The following is a 25,838-nucleotide window of genomic DNA, read 5'->3' as shown; positions in this document are numbered from 1 at the left end:
GTCAACTTGTAAATTTATTCAGCCTTATTCTCCCATATTTACATTGTATGCGACAGCAAGGTCTATCACCTGCCACGGGAATATCTTTTTTTAATATTAAAAATGAAATATTATAGTTCCACGACAATTGAGATAGAAAATAAACCGTAAAAGTATCACTTGGAAATATAAACAAAAAGGACCGCATTTGACCTGGATTTAGAGATAAACTACGGCGTTTATTTATGGTTGTAGGTAAGTGGAATGTCAATATTGGCCTGTCCCCCCAGGCTCGATCACCCCAATTTCGTGGATTTCACACATAATGAACTTTTGACTGGAACAAAATGGTGTATTGGACATGTGGAGGTACGTTTTAAATTGAAAATTGTGAGTTTATATAGCAAGTATATACTGTTTGTATTATCAGCGAATGAAAAAATATCTTCTTTATAGAAATGTTTGCAAATTATTCATTTCATGCGAGAAAAAAAAAATAATGAACCGTCATTTTAATCAAACTTTGTTCTATAAAAGTCAAAAAGAAGTAAAAAATTAATTGAAACGGATGCATGTGTAGATCCCTAGGAAACAGGTAAAACGCGCGGTAATTATTTTAATTAGAATACGGACAAGAGAGATCTACATAAATGTAGGTCAAATTTGTAGCCGCAGTTCTCAATGCTTTAGGGTAATCCTTCGTATGTATGTGTTGTTCTCCTTATCACCAAAATACATTTAGATCGCCCTATGTCAAGAAAGAAACGGTGGTAAATCAAGATAACCCTTTTTAAATTTATTGATTTTTTTATTGCAAATTATCAACTAGTTATGATTCATTTACCTTTTTGTCAAATCTAATTTCCCCTCTCATTAAGAAGCACCCATCAAATTCATATGGAACGTATTTAATGTGCATTCGTTTTGTTAATGTTAAAATCTTTTGTGTTCTTTAGGAAAATCTTGGAAATGATTCTAATTAATGAAATTTAACATTTTCAGACATGCACTGTTACTAATTTCCACTAGCCACAGATCTTTTTAATTAATATTACTATTCACAAAACGTGCATTTATCAAATTATATAACTTGTGATATAGGTGCATCTCATGTAGATCTATAGCTCAAAAATAGCGCAATATAAAACGAAAAGTCACAGCAATTCCTGACAGCCACATCATTCACACTATGTGCTCCTGTTAAATACCTGTCATTTTCTTTTCCTGATTACAGTAAAAAATAGAAATGAAGCTCTGGACGTATCTTGGAGCACGAAGAACGCTATAAAGTGAATTTGAAGATGGCAGACAAAAGCCGATACAAAGTAGTTGCGTGCGCATTTTGGATAATTGCTGCTGCAGCCATAGTATGCACGGCTTTATTTACATCGATGTGTCTGATTGGAATGTAAGTAAATGTTTTTCTCATAAAAAAAGCTTTGCCCATTTTCACATATCATTGTGAAGTAAGCAGCCTGCTTCAAGAAAATCTTTCACATATCTCTGTTGGAGTAAATATTAAATAAATTGAGTTAAAAAAAACTTCAATCATACGAGTAATTATTACATTAGAAACAAGATAACCTTCTTTTTACAATTCTATTTAAATGTTTTAAGCAAACTATTTAATATATACTTGTAGATAACTATTTAAAAAATAAATAAATAAATAAATAAATAAATGTGTGTATTGACCATTTGGTTCTCCAACAATATTTTATTATATAATTACATGAATAATAATTTTAATTCTTTAAGATCAAACTATGGTATGGTGAAACTTAAATTTTCTTGATTTACTTTAGTATTAAGGGTTTTTATTGAAATGACTTCCTCGTTTTTTTTATGCATAAGATAACAAAATATAATGTACATTACACTGTATGTTATCCTGTGAATTAAAGGGATATGGACACAGTTTCAGCAGGATTAAAAAAAAAAGCAATGTTAATGTTTACCATTCCTAACTAAGACTGTTCTAATGATCAGGGAAATTTTCAACACCATTTGCTGATTTACAAAGAAGATTACAACTAAAAAGGCTCGTGCCTTGTTTTTGTTTACATATAGAACATATTTATTTATAAGAAAACAAGATTCAACAAATCGCTAGAAACTGTCTAATTGTACATAAAATTAATTTCTCTATTGAAAAAAAAATCTGCTTTGATCGAACATTTATAAGTATAATTTAACCTATGTAAACAAAAATATGGCATGGGCCCTGATTACATAACAAGCGTTTGGAGCTCTGAATCTGTCTTGTACCTCGACAACTGAAATTCATATTTTTGATTATAAGAAATACCTTAAGAGGTTAAATATTTGAAAACATAAAAATAAAATGGAAAAATAAATTATATATTTTTAGCTGAAACTATGTCCATGTTCCTATAAATGTTTGAAACCCTTTTCCTTGCAAAAAAAAAAATGTCCCAGAAACAAAGGCATTTTGCACATTCTCAGCCAATTTTTTACCCTCAACCCCTCTTGTAAACAAAAGAATTGACCAACTAATTATTGGTTCAAAATAAAGAAGTTACCTGGTACAGACAAATAAAGTTTTCAACTCCTTTATCTATGTCAATTCCATAACATGTGTAATTTATTGAAACTTTTATCCAAGTCAAATTGTGTCATTTGCTGTTCATTTTTGCTATCATATATATCAAAGGGCAGATCATTCAAACTTCCATAAGGTTTCTTGGATTTAGTTGATTCTTTAGTGAGCAGTGTTAAGAGCCATCTTGAGCTATTTAAAGGGACATGGACACAGTTTCAACTGAACTTTTAAAACCAATTTTAATGCTTACAAAACCTAACTAAGGCATCATCTAACGATCAGCAAAAATTTGAACATCATTTATTGATTAACAAACGAGATACAGAACTTAAAGTTTTTCAAAATGTAAACAAGGCTCGTGTCTTGTTTTTGTTTACATATAGAAAATATCATATTTACAACAAAATGAAATTCAGCAATTCACTAGAAACTGTCTAACTGTATTTAGAATTAACTTCTGTATTGAAATCATTTGCTTTGAACGAACGTATATTAGTATATTAATCTACATGTATGTAAACAAAACATGACACGGGCCCTGTTTACATAACAAAGGTAACGAGCTCTAAATCTCTCTTGTATCTCAACAACTGAAGTTCAAAATTTTGATGATCATTAGAAAGACCTTAGTTAAATATTCATAAAAATGGAAAAATAAATTTAAAATATTTTAGCTGAAACTGTGTCTATACCTCTTTAAGACAACAAACTCTTGGTATAGTCATTGTCATTTGTGTAAACATTGACATGCATTTGCCTAGTGTAACAAAGAGTCCATCGAGGTATAAAGGTCAAAGATGGGTGATTGACTGCAAGGTCAAAATACTGTCGAGCTAAAAATAAACCCGATAAAACACGAAATAGGTGACCTCATTAATCCTTTGTATGCAGTTCTTAAATGTATTTTACGCGAGTATTTAAAATCGCGAAATGAATGGAAACGACAATACTAAATAATACAAAATAAAAACGAAGTAATGTATTTCACGCTTGATGCTTAAAAATGTTTGCTGAGTTAAGCAATAGTTAAGCCATTGCTTAAAAAATAGTGTCTGAAATTCAGATGAGTTAGTTTACATATCCAATTGTTTTTGGAAACTTTTATTATAAACATGTGATAAATATCAGTAGTTTAGAATGATATGAAGATAACGAACAGTAATATAATGCTCGAAAACATTACAAAGGAGTAAAACTAACATGTGCACGGATCACTAAAACATCATAATTGGAATCAGGTGCCATAAGGGAGAGAGCATTCCCGTCTACTGATCGCTCTTATCATTAACTCCTTGTCATGTTCTTGGGAATATCAAATGCAGTATAATATCATGGCTAGAGAAGAAGTATGGAATAAAGTACTTAGTAAATTATGCAACTGAATTTGCGAAATGTGAACTGATATCCGTTATCATGAACTTGATTGTTAGCAGTCGAAGTCTATTTGGACATTTTGATACAATAAACATGATCTTGCTATTCGAATCAGTAAATACATATAGACACCATAAGTGGCAAAGGTGCATTGTTTTACAAAGCAGCAATGTTGAAAATAAAAAAGTTGAAGCCAGCACATTCATCATATAAAGTTTTTAAAGTTTTGTTGCAAGTTTTTCATCATCAATTTTTGGTTCTTGAAAACATCCAATTATCAAAAAGGAGGCTGAATTTTAACTAATTTATTTAAATTTGCTGCATTCCTTCAAATTTATCCAAATGAATTATATACTAGTATACTTGTATGTAAAAGAAACTGCAAGCCCTTTTTAATTACAGAAGCGGATGTTGTTCGAGCGATGCCTGTGGGATGCTGGAGACCATCACTATAAGTCTGGTCATTGTCACTCTTATGATGACATTCTTCCATTGCTACAGACAAAAGGTTGAAAAAATAATGAAATTTCAATATACACTAGTATCAGTCTTTCTTAGTACTACATACTAGTTTTAATAAAATATACCTTTAAAATCTGTTCCTATAAAATCTGTACGAAAAACGTCTAACATTTCTAGTGTTTACTGAACCAGCGGTCATAAAAAAATTAATGTTTGACCGCTGAGTGAGATATTGGACCTGTTGATGAAATGTTGGACCGCTAACTTCACCCAATGGGTTGGATCGGTTAAATCTCTTTTGCATTCGTTGGTATTCAACAGTGACGCAATTGATCGACTTTAAACTTAGTTTACATCTCGAAAGACAGAACAAGTTACATGCTTGTTAAAAATAATTAATTTAAATAAAGGTATAAAAATCATGTATTGACTGTGTTCTTAGCAAAATGCGTTTATCCGACCCTCGAACCAAGCTGTTTGCCTGAGGCCGATTGATTCTTGGGTTCGAAAAATCGCATATTGCCATCGAACGCTGTCAAAATATTTATAATAATATTGTTTGAATTATATTTTGTTGTAATTGTTGTAGATTAAGCATGCAGACTCTCCCAGTTTTTATGTAGAAACAATGAATCTTTCGTCTGACACGAACATCAATACACGATACACACCACTTCCGGTCAACATTTTTACTCAGGTAGAGGAGTATAGAGAAGACTTACTCAAAGCTGTACCGGAAACGGAAATACCAGAAGGTGAACATTCATCCTGAAAAAAATATTTTATAAAACGCTTACCTCTTAGACTCTTTATTAACTTTATGGAACTAAATATTTAATGCACCCAACCTGAAAAGATTCTTCAGTAATGGTATCTGGGTTTCGTTTATTCGGGTTTGTACTTGCTATAAATTATACACAATATTCTCAAAGGATTAATTTGCAAAGTATAGCCAAAGTAACTGTGTCTTTATGGTGTGACTGACCACCAAATTCTTAAATGCTAACGCCATTCATGGGTTACTACAATTTTGAGAAAAAGTCTTTTCACCTCATTTCTATTGTTTAGGCAATGAAAATTTTCCATGATTCTTGGACATTTCTTTAAGTTCAAGTCATAAAACCTTTCTGGACAACCTCTATCAGTTTAAGTAGGAAATGAAGAGATTGGATATTTATTAGTTCATGTTACATGTATATGGATGGTATACCATTTGTTTTAATTTGTAAGTGTCTATGTAAAGTCACATGTGTGTACACATGTAGTTTCCACATCATCCTTCAAATCTAATTGGTTTAATGCGTGTAGGTACCATGGTAAGTTTTTGAGTGCTCATTAAAGTTTCTTTCAATAAACGACAATAAGGTTCTTCTATTTTGTTTAATTTGCTTCCTATTATCCTTTACTATTATATTTAGCAAAATACATATAATAAGTAATATTTTTAATAAGAAGATCAATCAATCACCAGAAATTAACTGAATTACAGTTTTTAAAAAGTTCAAATTACTTAATAGCATAACATTTATATTTGATGCATTGACCATGAGATAAATATGACTTTCTCATTTATATTCAGAGTTTGAGTGTGCAATATGCAATGACAGTAGTACTAGCAACGTCTCAAGACTTTCTTGTGATCACTGTAAGTATATTTCAATCTGAAAATACGCTGTAAACACATTAAAGAAGTTAAGGCTCATTAATAAAAAAAGTAATTATAGACTGATTTGGCACCAAATATGAATAAACTGTTTGCACATGAGAGTTCCAACTGAGGTAATAATATCCCGAGGAAGCATGATACTCAGTGACCAATAAAGTTTATGATCCCCTTTTTCTGTATTTACCTGTTTCATATTTGGATATTTTACTTGAAAAAGATGTTAATGGTAATCTATCAATCAAGCTCTATGATAAATGTGAGGATTTTAACTTACCTTCATCACTTACACACGGGGTTTATATCTCTCAGTTGATACGCAAGAGCATGCTCTACGTATGATCCATTTCTTAAACGAGGCAAATTATTGACAACCAAGTTGATGAAACAAGAAAATCAGCAGTCTCATTTAAAGTCATCAATTTGAAAATTCTGTGGTCGATGCAGTGACCTTGTCAGCAAATACAATTTATCATTGAGTAAAATGCTGACTGACAAATTTCATTAGACCATTATTTACACTCCGAATTTACGACGGATGTTTTTATTATTTTCCAACCATGACAAGAAGCACATGGGGGTCGGCAGGGGATGCTCACTCCTCCATTGCACCTGATCTCACCTCTGATGTTTTGGAAGTCCGTGTGTGCTCTACTCCTATTTTGTAAATTGTATATTTGCACTTTGAGCTTACGTACTTTTTGTTATCTCCATATACTTCATTTGTACCTGTGAAATGTACGCTTACTGATTCTAGAAGTTGCATATTTATTTAGATCATAAACGTAGCAAAAAATTAAAACTGCAAATTATTTCACTACGCAGAACTTATGTTAGATATTATGAAAATATGCAAAATAGTTAAAATGAAATCCGATCTTAAGTTTATTGAAAATTTGTATTTTTTTAATCAGTGTTTGACACATTTATAAATGTATGTTATAATTTTAACGTGCATCGTTGTTTCGAGAAATACTGAGTACTAATACCTGTTGTTTACACCTTTTACTAGTTTTCCACAAGGCCTGTGTACTACAGTGGTTTATATCGAACTCCCAGCACACCTGTCCGATCTGTCGGAGTTCACAGATCCCCTCCAATCACCTGTTGATAATAACCGTCCTACCTAGTCTGAGTTCTCGACCAGCAAGAACTTCACAGGTAAGTATTTCTGAAATTACAAATGCTTCTGGTTTTTTTTGACGATTTGTTTTCGTTATATTTCATTTGAGAAGTCATAGTCATAAATAAATTAATCATGTCATACCAAATTCATGTCTTTCTTGTAGTTATAAAGTTCCCTGGAGATGAGGAAAATGGTTTACATCTTTAAAACAAAGAAAGTGTTTTTTTGTGAATCGTGAGCAGACTGCTTATGCTGAACCAGGAGACAGCAAAACTAAAACAGGAAGTGCTCATGTCTTCTTACATATAACTACACTTACACTTCCCAATGGAGCTGAAAGCCATCTAAAGCTAAACTTAAAAAGTGGCGAACAATCTTAAAAAGTGGCGTACAATTAGATAGTTACACAGAAATGTGTCATTTCTTGGCCCACATCTATATTTTAGTGATAAAGCACTTATTCTGTAAAGAGTTTAAGTGAACAATATAGAAAGTGTACACATAGTAAAGTTGTTAAACATCCGTAACTGAAAAGTATTTAAAAAACACATTAGTCGGCGTTCAAAATACAGTATTCAGAGTTGCTGGTACCGAAGTATTTCGAGTTTAATTTGGTATTGACATCCTTTTCTATGAGACAGCATAGTTTGATCGTGCTATGTACATAACTAACTTAATTAATTATGAGGAAATTATACATTTGTAATCAACTTATAGTTAAATGAATTTTACATCAGCTTTTAATATGGTTTGCTTGAAAAGTAAATGTCCTAAAAATACATGCATGTATGATAACAACGAAATAATTGCTGATTGTAATTCTTAATTAAATTATGACGAGGAGAAACATGATCTTTAGCTTTCTTATTATTCTTTTCTTTCTAGGTATATAAAAAGACTATTCACAGTTCAGAAAAGGTATAAATGCATTACTTTTTTAAAATTTCTTTTTAAAATCTTGCAAGTTCTGTATCGAAATGTGGAGTGATGTTTTCATTTCATCGATATTGGTGAGAATTAGAGGCATTGTGTTAAAGATAAATTGTGAGTTCGACTGTTAATCCGGTTCGCAATTATCGAAAATCAACTCCGATGAAGAAAACAATCTCATTATCTTCTGAAAATTATTAAAAGATTTTCCAGAAATTCATTGTTATTTTTACTTCCAATTTTACCTTGTATATACAGAAATTCTAAACAAATTAATAGTCATTAAAATAAGGTCTGAATTGTATGGTAATTTTGCTGAAAAGGTCTTAGTATCGACCAAAATCTAGCAAAATAATGACTTCAGACGAAACTACTGTTGACTTCCGTGTTCCATCAACTTTTATGTCTATAGCATGCCTCGTTTTATAATTTGTTCACATATCGAATCAACTGAAAGACATAAACCCCATATGTAGGTGATAATTGAATAAATGAAATTTTAATCCATAATTAATAGTAGTTATAGTTTTTAATACTTTGATACGAATGCATTTGAGGATATCTATTTTTTTTATTCATCAATATTCCATTCAGATCTTTTCACGTATGTTTAATATACAACCTTATTTACCTGTTCCAATTTTTAAATTGAATTTAATGAACGTATAAAGTTAAAATTGGATAGTTTGTCTATTTTTCGAAGCCAAAGAACAGAATATTTTTAGTATTATAGAGGGTCTTGTCTATGTTAAAAGAAAGTCATCAGATTATTGTTTAATTCGATGAAATATGCAGTTTACAGACAAAAGTCACAAAACAGTGTTCAAACTTAAAAGCTCATCCAAAAAATACAATGCCGCATACAAAATGCAATTATTTTTATATAAAGTTTTAATGTGAACATTATATCATATGTCTATCAAAAGTAATTACTAATGGTACATAAGTTGGAAAGTTGGGTCAAACGCGAAAATTAAGGGAAAGACTGACAAATCATAGTATGCTCAGGAATTTCTTGTCACAGGTAATACTTATGTCAAATATGAAAGTTCTATCTCTTCTCAATCAAAAGTAGGTACGGTCAAATATCAAGGTCAAGGTCACAGGATAAAAAAAATCATAGTAAATTTAGAAAGGTCTTACTGCAGGTAGTATTCATGAATTGTATCAAAGCCCTATCTTTTCACTTTCAAAAGTTATGACCAGTTTTAAGGTACAAAGACGCAGATTTTCTCAAATTTTCTTTATATCGCGACTTTTGCAACTACATGTATAGCATTTCGCAGGAAAATATATTAAAATATTATTTCATCTAAAAGTTATTGAAACTTTGCACTTTCACAAATTTTAATTTTATTCATAATACTTACAATGTAGGAAAAGTGGCAATCTTGTGTATTAATTAGAGAAAATTCAGAGTAGAAATGTTCGAAAAGCAAAACTTACACACAGTATATTGTCAGTCCGTGCAGTTGTGGTGAGCAGACTTTATTAATTGAACGCTCCAGGTGAACCGTAAACATCAACAATAATAGAGCTCGTGCCCTGTTTACAAAAACTGTGTACGTTTTACGGGTGTGATCAATTTGCTAAACTTTGTACACAACACGGAATGACGATACTTGTGAAATGGGTTGACTTTCTAACATTTCTACTCTGAATAGAATTATTTTTGCTGGATTAAAGTTTTAATATTTTTCATTAATACACAACAAGATTGCCACTTTTCCCAAGTATTAAGAATGAAAGTAAAATTTCTGAGAGTGCAAGGATGTGTCAATCAAACCCATCCAAAAATTTAAAGTTTCAATAACTTTAAGATGAAATAAAATTTTTAATATATTTTTGTGTGAAATGCTTTTAAGATATATAAGTCGTGATCTTATACAGAAAATATTAACAGTTACTTCAAATCTGTGTCCATGCACCTTTAACAGAGTTCGTGCACTGTTTACAAAAACTGTGAACGTTTTACGGGTGTGTTCAATTAAGGAAGCTCTAAACACTAACAGAAACTGGGTTTTTTTGAACTCAGGGAAAAATATATCATAAAAAGATATGCATATTGAGACTTTTTCATTTATTTAGAACATAGCCCACATGTATTTGTGCAGGAAAAATGTTCAAAGACAATGGATCATTTGTGAGCAGAGATCACTGTTGTTTACTTACATTGGGAAAATTAATGAAAATAATTAATCAATTTTTTTTACTCTTGGTCTTATATAAAGCTAAATATATCTCAATCTATTACAAGTTATGAAATTAACGGTAAATAACATTTTTTTTAAATCTTACATCTAAGGGCAGATCACTCTAACTGCAAAACTCTACCCAATAAATAAAGCTCTTAATTTTAAGTGTGCAATGTTTAGAGCGTTCTTAACTTGCTTAAGTCTATTCACAACACTAAGCGCGGATTGCCGATACTTATGAAGGGATTTGCTTTTGAACACTCCTACTCTGAATATAATTATTTTTCTAGATTAAAGTTTTTATATTCTTAATTAATACACGACAACATTACCATTTTCCCTAAATAAAATTTGTGAAAGTGCAAGGATGTGTCAATCAAACCCATCCAAAATCCAAAGATTATTAATATATTTTCATGTGAAATGCTATTACAATATATAAGTCTTAATTAATATTATGCAGAGAATGTTAACTTCAAATTTGTGTCTATGCACCTTTAATGTCATGTTCAAAAGTTTTAAAAAGTATGTGAAACTTGAAGACCAGAAATCCTGGTGATTGAGTTAAGTATTGTTGATGCCTCTCTCTTAGAACAAAAGCATTGGGCATGCATTTATGTAGAATCACTTGGACGTTTTGAAGTCGATAGGAAATAGGTCGCAACTGTTTTTTTTTTACCAAGCGTTCAACTCTTTGAGGTAAAATTTGCGAGTCCTTGGGATTAGCAGTTGAAAAGTGAGGCCCCTTGTCACTGCAGGCGTAAGGGACTCTCACTGCTCGATGACTCTGAAAGCCAGTAAGTATCTACATTTGAAGCAAATCACATGTATATAGTGCACGACGTCTCACTGTCGTTTTCTGCGTTTGAAATAGCCCGGAGTGTTCCCTTTTCCTGACAGTTAGGGAGACACTAATCATATTACAAGTGTGGAAATCATATATTTAACATTGCACAACAGAATAATTCTGAACAATGAATTTCAACTTTATTATTTTATTGCTCGGAATTTCTTTCTCATATATTGGTAAGTAAGCGTTAACGAATATGATATTAAATGATTTTTAAGGAAATTAATGCGAACAAGATAAAGAAATATTATTTTGTGAACTACTTCAAATTTGATCAGTTTTAAAACTTTAATTTTTTACCCTAATGCTTTTATTTCTGATATGTTTTTTATCACTATCTTTCATACATTATTTCGGAAGCATCTAACCTCTGCTATGATTAATAGGCGTTCAAATTAATTTGAAACAACTTTTCGAAAAAAGCCATAGCTTCCTTTCCGACAACACGGCCATAGGGGCAAAATGAAAACCAACTATCCATCTGAGTTCAGTAATTTAGAAGTGAAAAAAGAATTAGATAGTTAGATTACACAGTCAGTATGTACTTGTCCTTGTTGACAAAGCAGGCAACAACATTATCTTCGTTTGTAAGGTTCACTATTTACGTTGTATTTTAAAGGAACTGGGATTTAATGCTAATAGTGGTATTCCAACTTATACTTATAGTTCCCTTTCTAAGGAGTATTTTTTAAAGATATTCTTAGCAACCAGAATTAATTTGAATTACCATATCTACACTGGATTCCAAAAACTTCCAAAAAATTCTTCCAAAGAAAGATATATATATAGTGGATTCCTTTCTTTACTCTTCACTAACATATTAACAGTAGCGAAGGAGAAACTTCAAGAGTACTGTGCAACCCTATATTCGAGAAATAGTTTAAATAAGATGCGAAAGCGTAAAAGTTTCAAGAAACTTTTGGAAAATTTGAAATTTCAAAATATTACCAAAATCAACAGCATTAAAGCTTGAGTTTTCAACTTTATATACAACCATTCCCTACGATAAATTAAAATCTAGATTTTTGTTATATCATTGACAGCTGCTTTTTCAATAAAAATGGAATTCGTAAATTTATTCACCTTGTTACTCTTCTTTTGCAAACTTATTTTGTTAAGAAAAAACATTATGATTGTACACACTAGCACTCTGAAATTGATATCAAAAAGGTGCTTGAGTTTCTGATTGATAATATCTTAGTAGTTTTTGGAGACCAGGGTTTACAACAATCTATTGGAATTCCATTGGGTATCATGTGCCCCCCCCCCCCAGCTAGACCTATTTTTGTATTCATATGCAGCAGAATTTGTCCTAAATAATAAACACGAAAAGAAGAAATCACCCGCTGTGGCATTCAATCGACGACGTATTGTCAATTGAAAATGGTTATTTCCATTCGTATGTCGAAACGATATACCTCGGTGAGCTTGAAATAAAAGATACCATAGAGCATGATACATCTGTTTCATATCTAAATATTTTACTTGAAAAAGACGTTAATAGTAATCTTACAACCACGCTCTATGATAAATGTGATGGCTTTAACTTTTCAATCGTCAAGTTTCCTTATTTATGCAAAATACCCTCATCATCTGAACACGGGGTCTATAACTCTCAGTTGATTCGTTTCGCAAGAGCATGCTCTACGTATGCACAATTTTCTAAAACGAGGTAAGTTATTAATAAACAAGTTAATGAAACAAAAATATCATTTATGCCAATGTAAAAGTAAGTATAAGAAGTGTACACTAGACGTTTTACATGAGAAATGATCTTTGCCCAATACGATTCAACTCATTGATGGTTAATCGTAACCGACTTTACTAAATATACACTTTTGTAATTTCTACAAAAGTAGTAGTTGTACACTTAGGCATTCATTTGCCAATGTCAATTATGTACTTGTATCTTTAACTTTTTAAGAAGTAATAATTGAAAGGGGTTTCTTATTTTACAATAATTAGTTCGTTTAAGTTCCTTTACTCCTTTATTTTTTGTTAAATTTCATATGGATTTCGAGTTGTAGGGAAAACACTTATGGACTTGAGATTAACTTTGAAACATATTTTGCTTAGAGTAGGTTTGCAAAGAATAGTGTATGTTTTCTTTGGGAACAAACATTTTTTTTTTATTTTGGTCTTCGCCTTTGGGTCTGATTGTTTTCAGCAAAAAAAGTTGCTAAAGGAGTTTCATTATTTAATCAAAGAGTCATTAAAAAAAAGAATTCTTCTTTTGTTTAACAATATTATAATCCTAAGTCCAAGGGTCCAAGGGTTGATCTCGAAAACGGCCTTCAATGTATAGCTAAATATAGCCAAATATGCATTTTAATTCACTTATATTTTTGAATCCAGCAAGTTACTCAGTCATTGTGTATTTAAAACATATACCCTCAATTATTTTTCCGACAGTGTGAATTAAGAGATGAAACATTATACTTTTGAATTTCAATTGTTTCATTTAACGTTTCTATAGCGATGGAACAATCAGCCGTGATTCGGGATGTGCCTCTCAACTGGACAGAAGCAAGAAACGAATGCAGGGAGACAAATTCACATCTATTAAACTTCTTTGAAATGAAAAATAGGCTTGATTACTTCAAAAGCGCATTGATACAAAACACAAAGTACTGGGTTGCAGAAACATGGAAAGAAAAAATATATTTTGTGAAAGGTACGTTTTTTTGCATTTTGCACAGATAGTAGTATGATTATCAATAAATATTTCTATAAAGAAATGGATCACTTTGTTCTTTATTTTGATACTATATAAAGGTAGGCATATTTAAAAAAAAACTTCATTGAACGTGACTTTTATTTCTTTATCAAGGTTGTCAATCGAAAATTCAAGGATTGTCAATGGTAATTGATCAAGGAAATATCTTTTCCGAATGTGTGAAATATTGCGAAAATCAAAACTATACGACAATAGGACTACAGGTGAATTTCTATTAAAGATTATTAAATTATCTAATCAATATAATACTACATGTAATTTTACTGAAATTATGCATTGCAGGGATCCACTTGCTCTTGTATTGTCAAAGAAAATTTTGAAAACTTGGAATCCAACAGTTGCGACATTGAATGTGCTTGGAACAATATTTCATGTAGAGCGGAAAAATGTTCATTCGCAATTTATCAGTTGGCAAAAGGTAAAAAGGAAATATATATTGGAACACATTACCTTTTTTTAATTAAAGGTAGACTAAACCTCTTATGTGTACGATATCGGAAATACCCAATTTCTTCTAGTCTGTTTTCTTTAGGATTTTAATATTCAAAGTACCTCCAAAAGGTCAGAATTTTAAACATTGTGATCATTTCATCAACACCAATCGAAGACATTTTTTTATTTGCAAACCAGATTAAATTTCAAACTCAAGATTAATAATTGAAATATGTGGAGATATCATACAGTATTCGATTTCAAAAGTCCATTGAATAATACAAAATAGGAGAAGAGCAAACACGGATCCCAAAACGTAAGAGGTGGGATTAGGTGCCATGGAGGAGCGAAAATCTCCTGCCGACCGGCCACACCCACCATACGCTCCCTCTTTTAACAGCAATTTCTCGTCAATTACATTAAGAAGTACCGCTCAGTATGCTTTATATCACAATTATTCCCTTAAATCTTAGATATGGATAACGAAATATAATAATGCGCGATTTTGTACCGCGAAAGTTAAATTAGAATTTTTACCAAACCTTTTTTTGTAACAAAGAACCATAAAAGCACTATTCATAAGTTCTAGAGTAATCTAATATGTATCACATGCATATGTGAGTTAACATTTAACATTCAATTCAGATTTCGAGTTTCAGAATTTGAGATTGAAAGTTGTGAATTTCTAGTTTTCATAATGGTGCCCAGTCTTGGCATGTCCTGGCACCGCAGGCTTTAAAATCGTGATAATAATTTTTGAAAACGACAAATAATTTAAACTTATCAGTTTTAAACTTAGTACACTTAAGACATGAATTATAAAAGTATGAAAAAAAAGTCATGAATACATATGTACATGTAGATGTGTTTTGAGGAAATCTGGATTCCAAACGAATTTTCCGATTTTCCCGTTATTTCCCGATCATGACAAGGAGCACACGGCGGATGTGACTGGTCAGCAGGGGATGCTCACTCCTCAATGGCACCTGATCCCACCTCTTATGTTTCGGAGGTCCGTCTTTGCTCTGCTTCTATTTTGTATTGTTTTATGGTCTTTGATATTGAATACTGTTAGTTATCTCCATATCCTTCTTTTTAAGATAATAAATGATATGATAGATTGTCCACCCAAACAAAGATAATAACAAGAAATGGAAAACTGATGGTCAATAGTTTTTGCTTGTATCAAACAGATGTGCCTCAACGTCTTCCAGGAGACCTCTTCGACGATTGTGTTTATTATAACACGATAATAAAGTTTTCAAGAGACGATTGTAATAAAAAATACCACTTTATTTGTCAAGGTAAGTTATTTTTTTGCATTTTGAATACTATATACGGGGAAATTTTCGCCCCTTTCGCCCGTCTTACATTTAGGCGAATTTAAAAGGGGACGAATTAAAACAACACAGTATAATGCCTTAAACAAAACTGTGAATTTGAGTGAATTTGAAACGGGGCAGAATTGTTTGCAAGAGTGAAAGATCGAAAATAATACGGGGCAAAAAAATAACCTTGTATACATATCAGAAAACAAATCTGTAATAAAATTTTCATCACTTTTAAAACATTTTCGAAGGTTAACATCTATAGTCTGGTCCGATTTATAAAAAAATACTTCTAGCGGCAAATACATGTAATTATTATTTGGTCCAGCATAGTTTCTTTACCTATTTCGGGTATGCTAAATCCGAAAAAAATATGCTGGCCTTCATGAAAATGGCGCTAAATAGTAGGTCAAAATGGTGATTCAAAGTGGCGAACATCAAATTTTTCTAATTTTCTCTTAATGTCGTTCAAGTAGGAGAAAGGAATGTGTGAATATCTCAATGAGTGTAATGTAACTATAAAAATGAAAAAAGAAATCATGCTTACATTATTACTTTAATTTGGAAAATTTAGTTGTTTCTACACCTAATTCGAATTTTCTCTAATTTATTTGTCTATTTTTTCTCTATTTTGCTTAGTTCAGAATTTAGTTCTCCTATTTGAACAAAATTAAGAAATAATTAGAAAAAAAATGGATACCCAGCATTTTGAATCCCCATTTTGAATTATTACTTACAACTGCACCATCATTCAGTTGTAGAATAGTGAGATGCGGAGGAAAAAATACCAATCTGCAATGTATGTAAATTTACAAATGTAAAATTCTGAACAAAGCAGATTAGAGAACAATAGACAAATAAATCAGAGGAAAATCGAATTATGTGTAGAAACGACTAAATTTTCCAAATTAAAGTAACAATGTTAGCATTCTTTTATCATTTTTATAGTTGCATAACATTCAGTGGGGTATTCACACATTCTTTCTCATACTTGGACAACATTGAGAGAAAATTAGAAAAATTTGATGTCCGCCATTTTGATTCGCCATTTTGACCTACTTAACGCAATTTTTATGAAGGCCAGCATATTTTTTTCGGATTCAGCATACTCGAAATAGGTTTATAAAACTATGGTAGACCAAATAATAATTACTTGCCGCTAGAACTTAATTATTTCTAGCCTTCTTTTGAAAAAACAGGACCAGACTCATCATATATGTGAGCAGAAAAAATGTGAGACAAACGATTACGTGAAGTCTCGGACTATAACAGACTCGAACTGACTCGGCCTATAACGGAGTCGGCCTACATACTCGGCCTATAATAGAGTCGGCCTACCGCTCAAAACAGAAAGAAAATATATATTTGATTTTTGTAAATAGATTAATATTTTACCTCTTATATTAGATAAAATAATAATGTTCCGACAAGCCACCCTACTCTATGAGTATAATAGATTAATTAATGTAAATCGTACATGCAATGCCAATCAATGACACATGTGCTGCATACGTAATATTATATATTTGGGGTTTATTTGGGTTTATTTCTTCTGTATATATTTTACTTATTTATTTTCTAATCTACAATACTACTTTTGTTACTAAAAAGTTATAAATCATATATATTTGGAGTTTATGTTTTCTTTATATATAATTTTAATTTATTTGTTTTCTAATCTGCACTCCTCCTTTTGCTGTAATTCAAATATATCATTTTATTCTTATGGATAAATGATGGCACACTTTATGAACTGAAAAAATGACTTCTTTTCTTTATTATGCCAATGAATTACCCAGAAATGAAAAAAGATACATATTTGTTCATCAGGTTTATTTGTTTTCAGCATATGTATGTTCAACATCATCAGCAATTAACATTTTTAAATCACATATTCAATAATAAATAAAATATTTTCAAACTACATATTTAATTTATCATGGTGCACATAAAGCTAAATTTGCACAGAAAGTCCAGTCCATGGTGAAATGTTCACTATTAAGGGAATCACACAGTCAAAGAAGTTCACCGGATAAAATAATAGGGTTTAATTACATAGTGTTGAAATAACAAGTATACTATTAAACAAGAGGCCCATGGGCCACATCGCTCACCTGAACACTAAGGGTAGGAAAAAGTAGAAAATGGCTTTTTATTGTAAAATTTAAATCCAAAAGTAGTCCCATGACCAATCATGGATTTGCTATTTTTTAGAAAATGATTTTTAAAGAATTTTCCTTTATATATCTTTAAAAACTTTGGTCGGCCATTTTGGCCCCGCCCTACCCCTGGGGGTCATGATTTGAACAAATTTGAATCTACACTACTTGAGCATGCTTCCATATAAATATGATGAATTATGGCTTTGTCATTCTTGAGAAGATTTTTAAACAATTTTCCTATATATTTCTATGTAAAACTTTGGTCGGCCATTTTGGCCCCGCCCTACCCCCGGGGGTCATGATTTGAACAAACTTGAATCTACACTACCTGAACATGCTTCCATATAAATATGATGAATTACGGCTTTGTCATTCTTGAGAAGATTTTCAAAGAATTTTCCTATATATTTCTATGTAAAACTTTGGTCGGCCATTTTGGCCCCGCCCTACCCCCGGGGGTCATCATTTGAACAAACTTGAATCTACACTACCTGAGCATGCTTCCATATAAATATGATGAATTATGGCTTTGTCATTCTTGAGAAGAAGATTTTTAAACAATTTTCCTATATATTTCTATGTAAAACTTTGGTCGGCCATTTTGGCCCCGCCCTACCCCGGGGGGTCATGATTTGAACAAACTTGAATCTACACTACCTGAACATGCTTCCATATAAATATGATGAATTATGGCTTTGTCATTCTTGAGAAGAAGATTTTTAAAGAATTTTCCTATATATTTCTATGTAAAACTTTGGTCGGCCATTTTGGCCCCGCCTTACCCCCGGGGGTCATGATTTGAACAAAATTGAATCTACACTACCTGAACATGCTTCCATATAAATATGATGAATTATGGCTTTGTCATTCTTGAGAAGAAGATTTTTAAAGAATTTTCCTATATATTTCTATGTAAAAGTTTGGTTGGCCATTTTGGCCCCGCCCTACCCCCGGGGGTCATGATTTGAACAAACTTGAATCTACACTACCTGAGGATGTTTCCCCATAAGTTTCATCTTTCCTGGCCCAGTGGTTCTTGAGAAGAAGATTTTTAAAATATGCCACTAAATTTTCATTAATTCCCAATTATCTCCCCTTGAATGAGGGCGTGGCCCTTCATTTGAACAAACTTGAATCCCCTTCACCCAAGGATACTTTGTGGCAAGTTTGGTTGAAATTGGCCCAGCGGTTCTTGAGAAGAAGTAGAAAATGTGAAAAGTTTACAGACAGACAGACAGACAGACAGACAGACGGACAGACGGACGCCGGACAAAATGTGATCAGAAAAGCTCACTTGAGCCTTCGGCTCAGGTGAGCTAAAAACAGTACGCCGATATATTATGATACATGTAATAACATTGAAAATTTAATAGGTTTTTCCATAAGTTTTTTTATTAGTTGTTAAAATAACACAAGCGGTAGGCCTATATTTCATTAAGTAAAAACAATAATAAAGAACATTTTTAAAGAAAAAAGTTATTTATAAAACTTATTAAACATTTAAATACACTTCTTATTAAACATATACATAAGATTCAACGATATTCAGTATTTTTATAGGTATAGGCCGAGTCCTCAATAGGCAGTTTGTAATAGGCCGATTTAGTTATAGTCCGACTCTGTTATAGTCCAACATCTCGCAGGATATTTTTGAACATCTGGACGTCTTACACATAGCAAAACTCAGAGTTTTCATTACCTTTCTTGAAAATATTTATCAGTAAAACAATTAAAGACTCATCCATTAAGAAATAGAAATATCTCATTTTTTAGGTGAAAGGAACTGAGTAAAATACTTAAGGTGAACTACATTGCAGAAAATATGGCCAATAGAAAATAGAAATCAACATTTGTACCATAGATCAGATTTGAATGAGTTGACTACGAAATGGTTCTAATTATTAAACTCTGAAAAGACAAATTGCTTGGAATATTTTCCTTGAAAATTAAAGATATCTCTCTTGTCAGAAGCATATTACACCTTAAGGACAGCAGGCCTATACAATGGTGACCCAGCTGTGTATTTCAATTAGTTCATGGTTCTTTAGTTTACTTGTTTGAATAAGACTTAATTTACCCAGGAATAAGGGTAATGTGAAGAGGTAATACTAATACGGAGGAGAACCCCTTTTCTTTGAAGATTGAAATTTTTAGTCGATTCTTCAGCAAAATAATTTTTTACGGAATGTCCTGGTCTCTTCTTTTTTTTAAAAATCTAAATCATTTTGGCTAAAAAAAAAAAGAAAAAAAAATGTCGGGCATTTTCCCTGGGAATCTTTCAGACATGGTTTTTGGTAATGGTGAAAACTTAATTCTTGTGTTTTGTTGCTGGTATAATCAAAAATTATTAATTTTTTGCGGACAAAAAAGAGCTTTTTGTTGTAGGTAACAATGGAGAGTTAAAAGTTCATGATATTCTATTCACATGGATGGAAGCTTATGAAAATTGCTCTAAAGAACACATGATTCTCGCTAATATAAACAAGAACACTATGCTTGGAATACGTCATATCGAAGACAACAAAAAGTATTGGATTGGATTAAGACAGATGTACATCTATCAAAAAGGTGAAATTCATTTTCATTCATCGTTATTATGATTTTATTGTTATTTTTGAATCGTGCATTTTAGTAAAAACGGAAAGAAACAGATAATAAATGTTAAAACAAAAAAAAGCTAAATCTAAAACAGTCAATTACTAGTATAACAAAATTGATAACAACTGATAAAAGCATTCTTAAGAATAGTCTAGAGAATAATGCATAGAGGTAGTTAACTGCTTTGAAAACCTTGGTGATCCTGAGGGACTTAATCGATTTCTTAATTTCAAAAAAGTTTTTCCTACAATAAATCTTTTAGTCATCTCTTTGCTTCACATTTGTAATCGTTACTTGTTTAGAACTTATCTAGATTTATGGGAATTAATCTAAAAAAATAGATCCATACAATGATACAAGTTTTATTTATAAGGCAAAAGCAAAATTCAATACCATCCTCATTTTACTTAAAAGCTTGGTCAGAAGAGTGTTTTGAGATAATATTTTTTAGAAAAAAGAATAGATTTTAGACAATTATATTTGTATCTTCTTTTAAAGAAAAGTTGTGTTTTAAAGAAACAAATCTTTTATAAATTTGGTGATATCAATTGCTTCTTTTTTTATATTTTGAGAGCATAAATGTAACATTGCGTGGAAATAAAACTGACCTTTAATGAATCTTAAACAGGATTCATGCTACAAAAATCGTGATAATTTCTTTGATCAATCTTGCAGACGATGTAAATGTTCAAAAGTTATAATGAAAAATAATTTATAAACATTTTATAAGAATATTTCAAAATGTTACATTTAAGTCACCAGAGTCACTCAGGTAACCTTTTGTCCATTGCTATCTTCGGGCGTTTTTGGTCGTGTAGAACTAGCTTAATAAATTGTTACCTACTTGTAATAAATGATATTTATCTTCTTTTTTCTTTGCTTTTGGGCAACAGGGTTTTATCTATCAGTTTATTTTATACTTCTGTGAACCCTTTGAATTGTTACTTTATGATCAGGTGATCGTTGAGGTCCTTGGGCCTTTTGTGTTAATATATGTAGTACATTGAATAATTGACCTAAAATGGTTTCTTTCCTATTTACGACCGGGTAATCAATTTGAAAGATTTTTGGTTCAATAGGCCGACATATTGTAAGTCTGTTCCAACTGTAATTTGGCAGAAATTTTCTGCAGACCAAGAATCTGTGCAGGTGTTATTCTTCGTGTTGTTCATGTACGGATAAACAGCAGTGGTTTCTTAAGAAGTAAAGGAGAAAATATTCATTTAAATATTTTTCTGCTATCACTCAAACGATATTTTTTCGACTTTTGAACATCATGGGATCGATTTTACAAACTTTTTAATGTTTTCAGGTCGAAAAATCTTTGTTTGAAATTGATTCCTTCTTTAAAAGTATATCAATCTTCATCATTTGAGTGAATACACTGTACTTTTTTTCAGATATGAAATCGTTTCTATGTTCCTTTATTCAAAAGTATAATTCAATTGGTCTCCTAACATATTCAAGAGAAGATTGCTCGATAAATACACCATACCTTTGTTTAGAAGGTAAGGAAAGGTCAATTTATGTATTACATGAAATATTTTACTTGCATCTGTTGTTGCAGAGTGTAAAATGACAATAATTACATGTATTGTGAATACAAACTGATCGTTGATTTGACTTTTGGTGAAAATACTCTTTGGCCATACCTTATTTCTACAAGTTTCTTTGAATTCATAGAGAAATTTACTTATTTTTCAATAGATTTCTTTAAAATTATCGACTTGTTATGTATTTTCTAATATACCTTCACGAAATGATTGATAGAAAGGTCGGTCCGTGTTTGGATTGCCGTAGGTTCGCGCACTAGCCGCTACAAGCCAAGTCTATGAGAAATAGAGCTTCGCCAATGCCTTGTAACCTTGAAGAAGGTTGCAAGTCTTTCGGATGATACCTTAATTACCAAAATTCTAGGTCATGGTAGGTATTTGGACAGTAAATATTCAATACTGTTGTACTATTTTGTATTCTTTCTTATATATTCTGAATAGATATAGATTTAATTAATTACTTTCATGCATAATTATAATCAATTTTAACCCGAGGCAGGCTATTTACAGATGAATTGGTTTTACAGGAATAACAACAATCATGTTACAAGTCAGCATTATGACTCACGGCAGGTGTGAACGGTCAACAGGGATGTTTACTCCCACAAGACACCTGATTCCACGTTTTGGTTTTTCAGAAATATGTGTTTTATGCTCTTTTCACAGACCTCTATTGGTTTTGGAATTTTTCAGATCGAGCACTGTTCTTTATATATCACATCTTAAAAATATGAACACAAATCAAAACATTTGCTGACACTTGCATTTGCTCACTGGTGCTACAACAAAGATCTTAATTCTTCTTTTCAAAAAACGTGTACGTTTTTATCAAAAATAACTAATAATATACATAGGTATATTTAGTATATATCTAATTATCTATGCAAAAAATGGTGCAGTATAAAACAATAATTCATAGCAATTCATGACAGCGAAATCATTCACACTGTGCTCCTATCAAATACCATCACTTTCTTTTCCTGATTACAGTAAAAAATAGAAATGGAGCTCTGGACATATCGTAGAGCATGAAGATCGCTATAAAGTGAACTTGCGGATGGCGGACAAGTACAGATACAGTAAATGCATGTGCATTGTGTTTTGGATAATTGTTGTCGCAACAAATAGTGTGCACGGCTTTATTTACATCTCTTATGTCTTATTGAAATGTAATTATTTTTATATGGATAAAAAATTGCAAATTTTTATCATACCATTGTGAATCAATTTAAGAAGAAATCTTTCTCATATACGTTAGAGTAGATTTATTGAGTTGAAAAATTTTTGATCACAGAATTAGAAATAAGATTACTCTCTTCCTTCAATTTTATTGAAATATCTTTAAGTACGCAAATTCATACGCTAGATATATTTTTTTAAATAGATAAATGTGTATATTAGCGTAACTTATTGTACAATTATTATCATATATTATTGTAAAACTTAGTAAATGATATATGACTAGATATTATGTATGGGAGAGGATTATCAAAGTTTTCGGAATTTGTGTTCAATAAAATATGTTCAAAATAAAACCAACAAATTTGACCATCTAATCATTAGTTCAGGATAAAGTAATTACACGCAAATAATATTTTCAACCCCTTTACTCTGTCCACACTCAATTATAATTTAGTGGTATCTTATCTATGTCAAATTGTGTCAAGTTATGTCATTTGCTGTTCCTTCATTCCATCATATCTCAAAGGGCAGATCACTCTGCATAAAGCTACCTCGGATTTAGAATTCTTCAGAGATCATCGTTAAAAGCTTCTTAAACTATTTCAGACAACAAATTTTTGGTATAGTAATTGTCATTTAAGTAAACATTGACACGTATTTGCTCAGTCTAATACACATTTTACCGGACGATCATAGAAATGCTGGACCGCTGAGTGAGATATTGGACCTGTTCACAATATGTTAAACCGCTTACCTATCACAATGCGTCTAATCGATTAATTTTCATGTTCATTCGTTGCTGTTCAAGAGTGACGGAAGTAACCGAGTTTAAACTCAGTTTACATCACAGAAGACAGAACAAGATACATGCATGTAAAAAAAAAAAACATTAAAATTAAAATAAATGGTATATCAATTCATTTATTAATTTCATTCTCGGACAAAATGTGTTTTATTGACCCGCGAACCAAGTTGTTTGCATGAGGCCGTTTGGTTCATCGGTTCGACAAAACGCATGTTGCCCTCGATAGTAGTAAATAATAAAATAGTTTGAATTATATTTTGTTGCAATTATTGTATATTAAGGATACAGAATTTCCCAGTTTTTACGTGGAAACGATGAACCTTTCGTCAGACACGAACATCAATACACAATCACTGGCGGATTTAGAGGGGGGGCAGGGGGCCCGGGCCCCCCTTTTGAGTCTTCAAAAATACACAATATTTGATAAATCAATGTTTTTTGGTGTGACTGTGGGCCCCTACCCTGACCTCAAACTGGTCGGCCCCCCCCCCCTTCCTTTTCAAAATGTCTGAATCCGCCACTGACAATTACACCTCACTTCAAGTCAATATTGTTACTCAGGTAGAGGAGTATAATAGAGAAGACTTACTCAAAGATGTACCGGAAACGGAAATACCAGAAGGTGAACATTCATCGACAAAATATATCTTATAAAACACTTACCTTTTAGTATCTTTATTAACTTTTTGGAACTAAAATTTTCATGCACAAAACCTGAAAAGATAATTTCCCTATCTCTTCAGTTTCTGTATCTGAGTTTTGTTGATTCGGGATTGTAGGTACTATAAATTATACACACTTTTCTCAAAGTATTAATTTATAAAGCAGCCATAGTTCATGTTTTAAGATGGGTTGGTCCAACTTTCTTTTTAAAAATGGTAACAACATATTCTTGTGTTATATTGCCTATTTTAAGAAAACGTCGGATTACATGCAACTCATTTCTGACATAATAAATAATTCTTGTTCATGCAGTGAAACTTTTCCAGGATTTTTGGTCTTTTACTAGTTTTCCACAAGACCTGTGTACTGTGCCCAATCACCTGTTGATAAAAACCGTCCTACCATGTCTGATTTCTCGACCAGCAAGAACTTCACAGGTAAGCATTTCTGAAGTTGGAAATACAATTTTTTTTAAAGTTGTTTTATTTTTGTTTTATTTTGTTATATTTATAAAAAAAGTGGAGATGAGGATTATGATTTTAAAAAAAGATTCTTCCTTAAGTGACTTTTGTGAATCGTGAACATTTTCAGCCCTGGGGAAGAGAATAAGCTGAACCAGGTGACAGCAAAACAAAAGCAGGAAGTGCTCCTGTCTCCTTACACATAACTTCACTTACACTTCCTAATAGTGCTGAAAGCCATCTTAAGCTAAACTTAAAAAGTGGTGTACAGTTAGCGTCACACAGAAATGTGTCATTGCTTGTCCAACTTCTATATTTAAGAGCCCAAGTGCTTCAGAGAATTTCAGTTCACAACTAGTGCTAATTGTAACGGGAACCGTTACAGATGTTCCCCAAACGCTCCCCAACTCCCTTTTGGTGCCATATTCCCAGTAAGCCTTATTAAATAAGACAACGTCTGTGCATTTTTGACTTTAACAACGTTTTCCAAAAGGATACCAATTATATTCAAATTTTAACATTGCATGCGTGCCCATGTGAATGCACGTGCATAATGATCATATGATCTTGTCTACACTTTCTATATATTAAAATTTACTTTATATGAAAGCATTTAGTCCAAAAGTATTAAAAATCACTCATTCAAGTGTATTTTCAATTTCACTCGTTCCAAATGCACGCACGTGCGTGCACGTGCATGATGACCATACCTTCTTGTAGGAGTCCCTTATATCTTTCTATGTTCTGAATCACATCCTGTTTGCTTGAAAAACAA

At 31.7% G+C, this 25,838-nt stretch overlaps 2 protein-coding genes across 5 annotated transcripts; both read left to right on the top strand.

Moving 5' to 3' along the window:
* On the top strand, positions 1-25,411 carry LOC134280067 (uncharacterized). Of its 2 annotated transcripts, none has more exons than XM_062762507.1 (7): positions 1-234; positions 1,214-1,387; positions 4,319-4,424; positions 4,968-5,133; positions 5,958-6,023; positions 7,054-7,202; positions 25,194-25,411. In XM_062762507.1, the coding sequence occupies exons 2-7, from the start codon at positions 1,281-1,283 to the stop codon at positions 25,209-25,211; spliced, it is 612 nt and encodes a 203-aa protein (XP_062618491.1). In that variant the 5' UTR covers positions 1-234; positions 1,214-1,280; the 3' UTR covers positions 25,212-25,411. The 2 variants fall into 2 exon arrangements, with proteins under 2 accessions (XP_062618491.1, XP_062618492.1); XM_062762508.1 differs by lacking the exon at positions 25,194-25,411 and adding an exon at positions 7,331-7,960 and having other exon boundaries at positions 2-234.
* Positions 11,214-22,043, top strand: LOC134280066 (uncharacterized). Of its 3 annotated transcripts, XM_062762504.1 has the most exons (7): positions 11,215-11,318; positions 13,619-13,816; positions 13,973-14,082; positions 14,162-14,297; positions 15,505-15,615; positions 20,187-20,369; positions 21,800-22,042. In XM_062762504.1, the coding sequence occupies exons 1-7, from the start codon at positions 11,267-11,269 to the stop codon at positions 21,976-21,978; spliced, it is 969 nt and encodes a 322-aa protein (XP_062618488.1). In that variant the 5' UTR covers positions 11,215-11,266; the 3' UTR covers positions 21,979-22,042. The 3 variants fall into 3 exon arrangements, with proteins under 3 accessions (XP_062618489.1, XP_062618490.1, XP_062618488.1); XM_062762505.1 differs by lacking the exon at positions 15,505-15,615 and having other exon boundaries at positions 11,214-11,318; positions 21,800-22,043; XM_062762506.1 differs by lacking the exon at positions 20,187-20,369 and having other exon boundaries at positions 11,214-11,318; positions 21,800-22,043.
* Positions 25,412-25,838: the final 427 nt, after the last annotated feature.

Source organism: Saccostrea cucullata, unplaced genomic scaffold (genome assembly GCF_032062105.1).
Source record: "Saccostrea cucullata isolate Sc308-1 unplaced genomic scaffold, CSIRO_AGI_Scuc_v1 ctg5720, whole genome shotgun sequence".
Lineage (NCBI taxonomy): Eukaryota > Metazoa > Mollusca > Bivalvia > Ostreida > Ostreidae > Saccostrea > Saccostrea cuccullata.
Note: the sequence above shows the minus strand (reverse complement) of the source record. Positions and strands in the feature narration are given on the sequence as shown.

What these genes read in the sequence shown, in the direction of transcription:
- LOC134280067 (XM_062762507.1), top strand. Translation starts at nt 1,281, where the DNA reads ATGGCAGACAAAAGCCGATACAAAGTAGTTGCGTGCGCATTTTGGATA. An exon ending in TCGATGTGTCTGATTGGAAT is followed by an intron (nt 1,388 to 4,318) that starts GTAAGTAAATGT and finishes TTTTAATTACAG; the next exon opens with AAGCGGATGTTGTTCGAGCG. An exon ending in TCCATTGCTACAGACAAAAG is followed by an intron (nt 4,425 to 4,967) that starts GTTGAAAAAATA and finishes TAATTGTTGTAG; the next exon opens with ATTAAGCATGCAGACTCTCC.
- LOC134280066 (XM_062762504.1), top strand. Translation starts at nt 11,267, where the DNA reads ATGAATTTCAACTTTATTATTTTATTGCTCGGAATTTCTTTCTCATAT. An exon ending in AATTTCTTTCTCATATATTG is followed by an intron (nt 11,319 to 13,618) that starts GTAAGTAAGCGT and finishes ACGTTTCTATAG; the next exon opens with CGATGGAACAATCAGCCGTG. An exon ending in ATACCACTTTATTTGTCAAG is followed by an intron (nt 15,616 to 20,186) that starts GTAAGTTATTTT and finishes TTTTTGTTGTAG; the next exon opens with GTAACAATGGAGAGTTAAAA.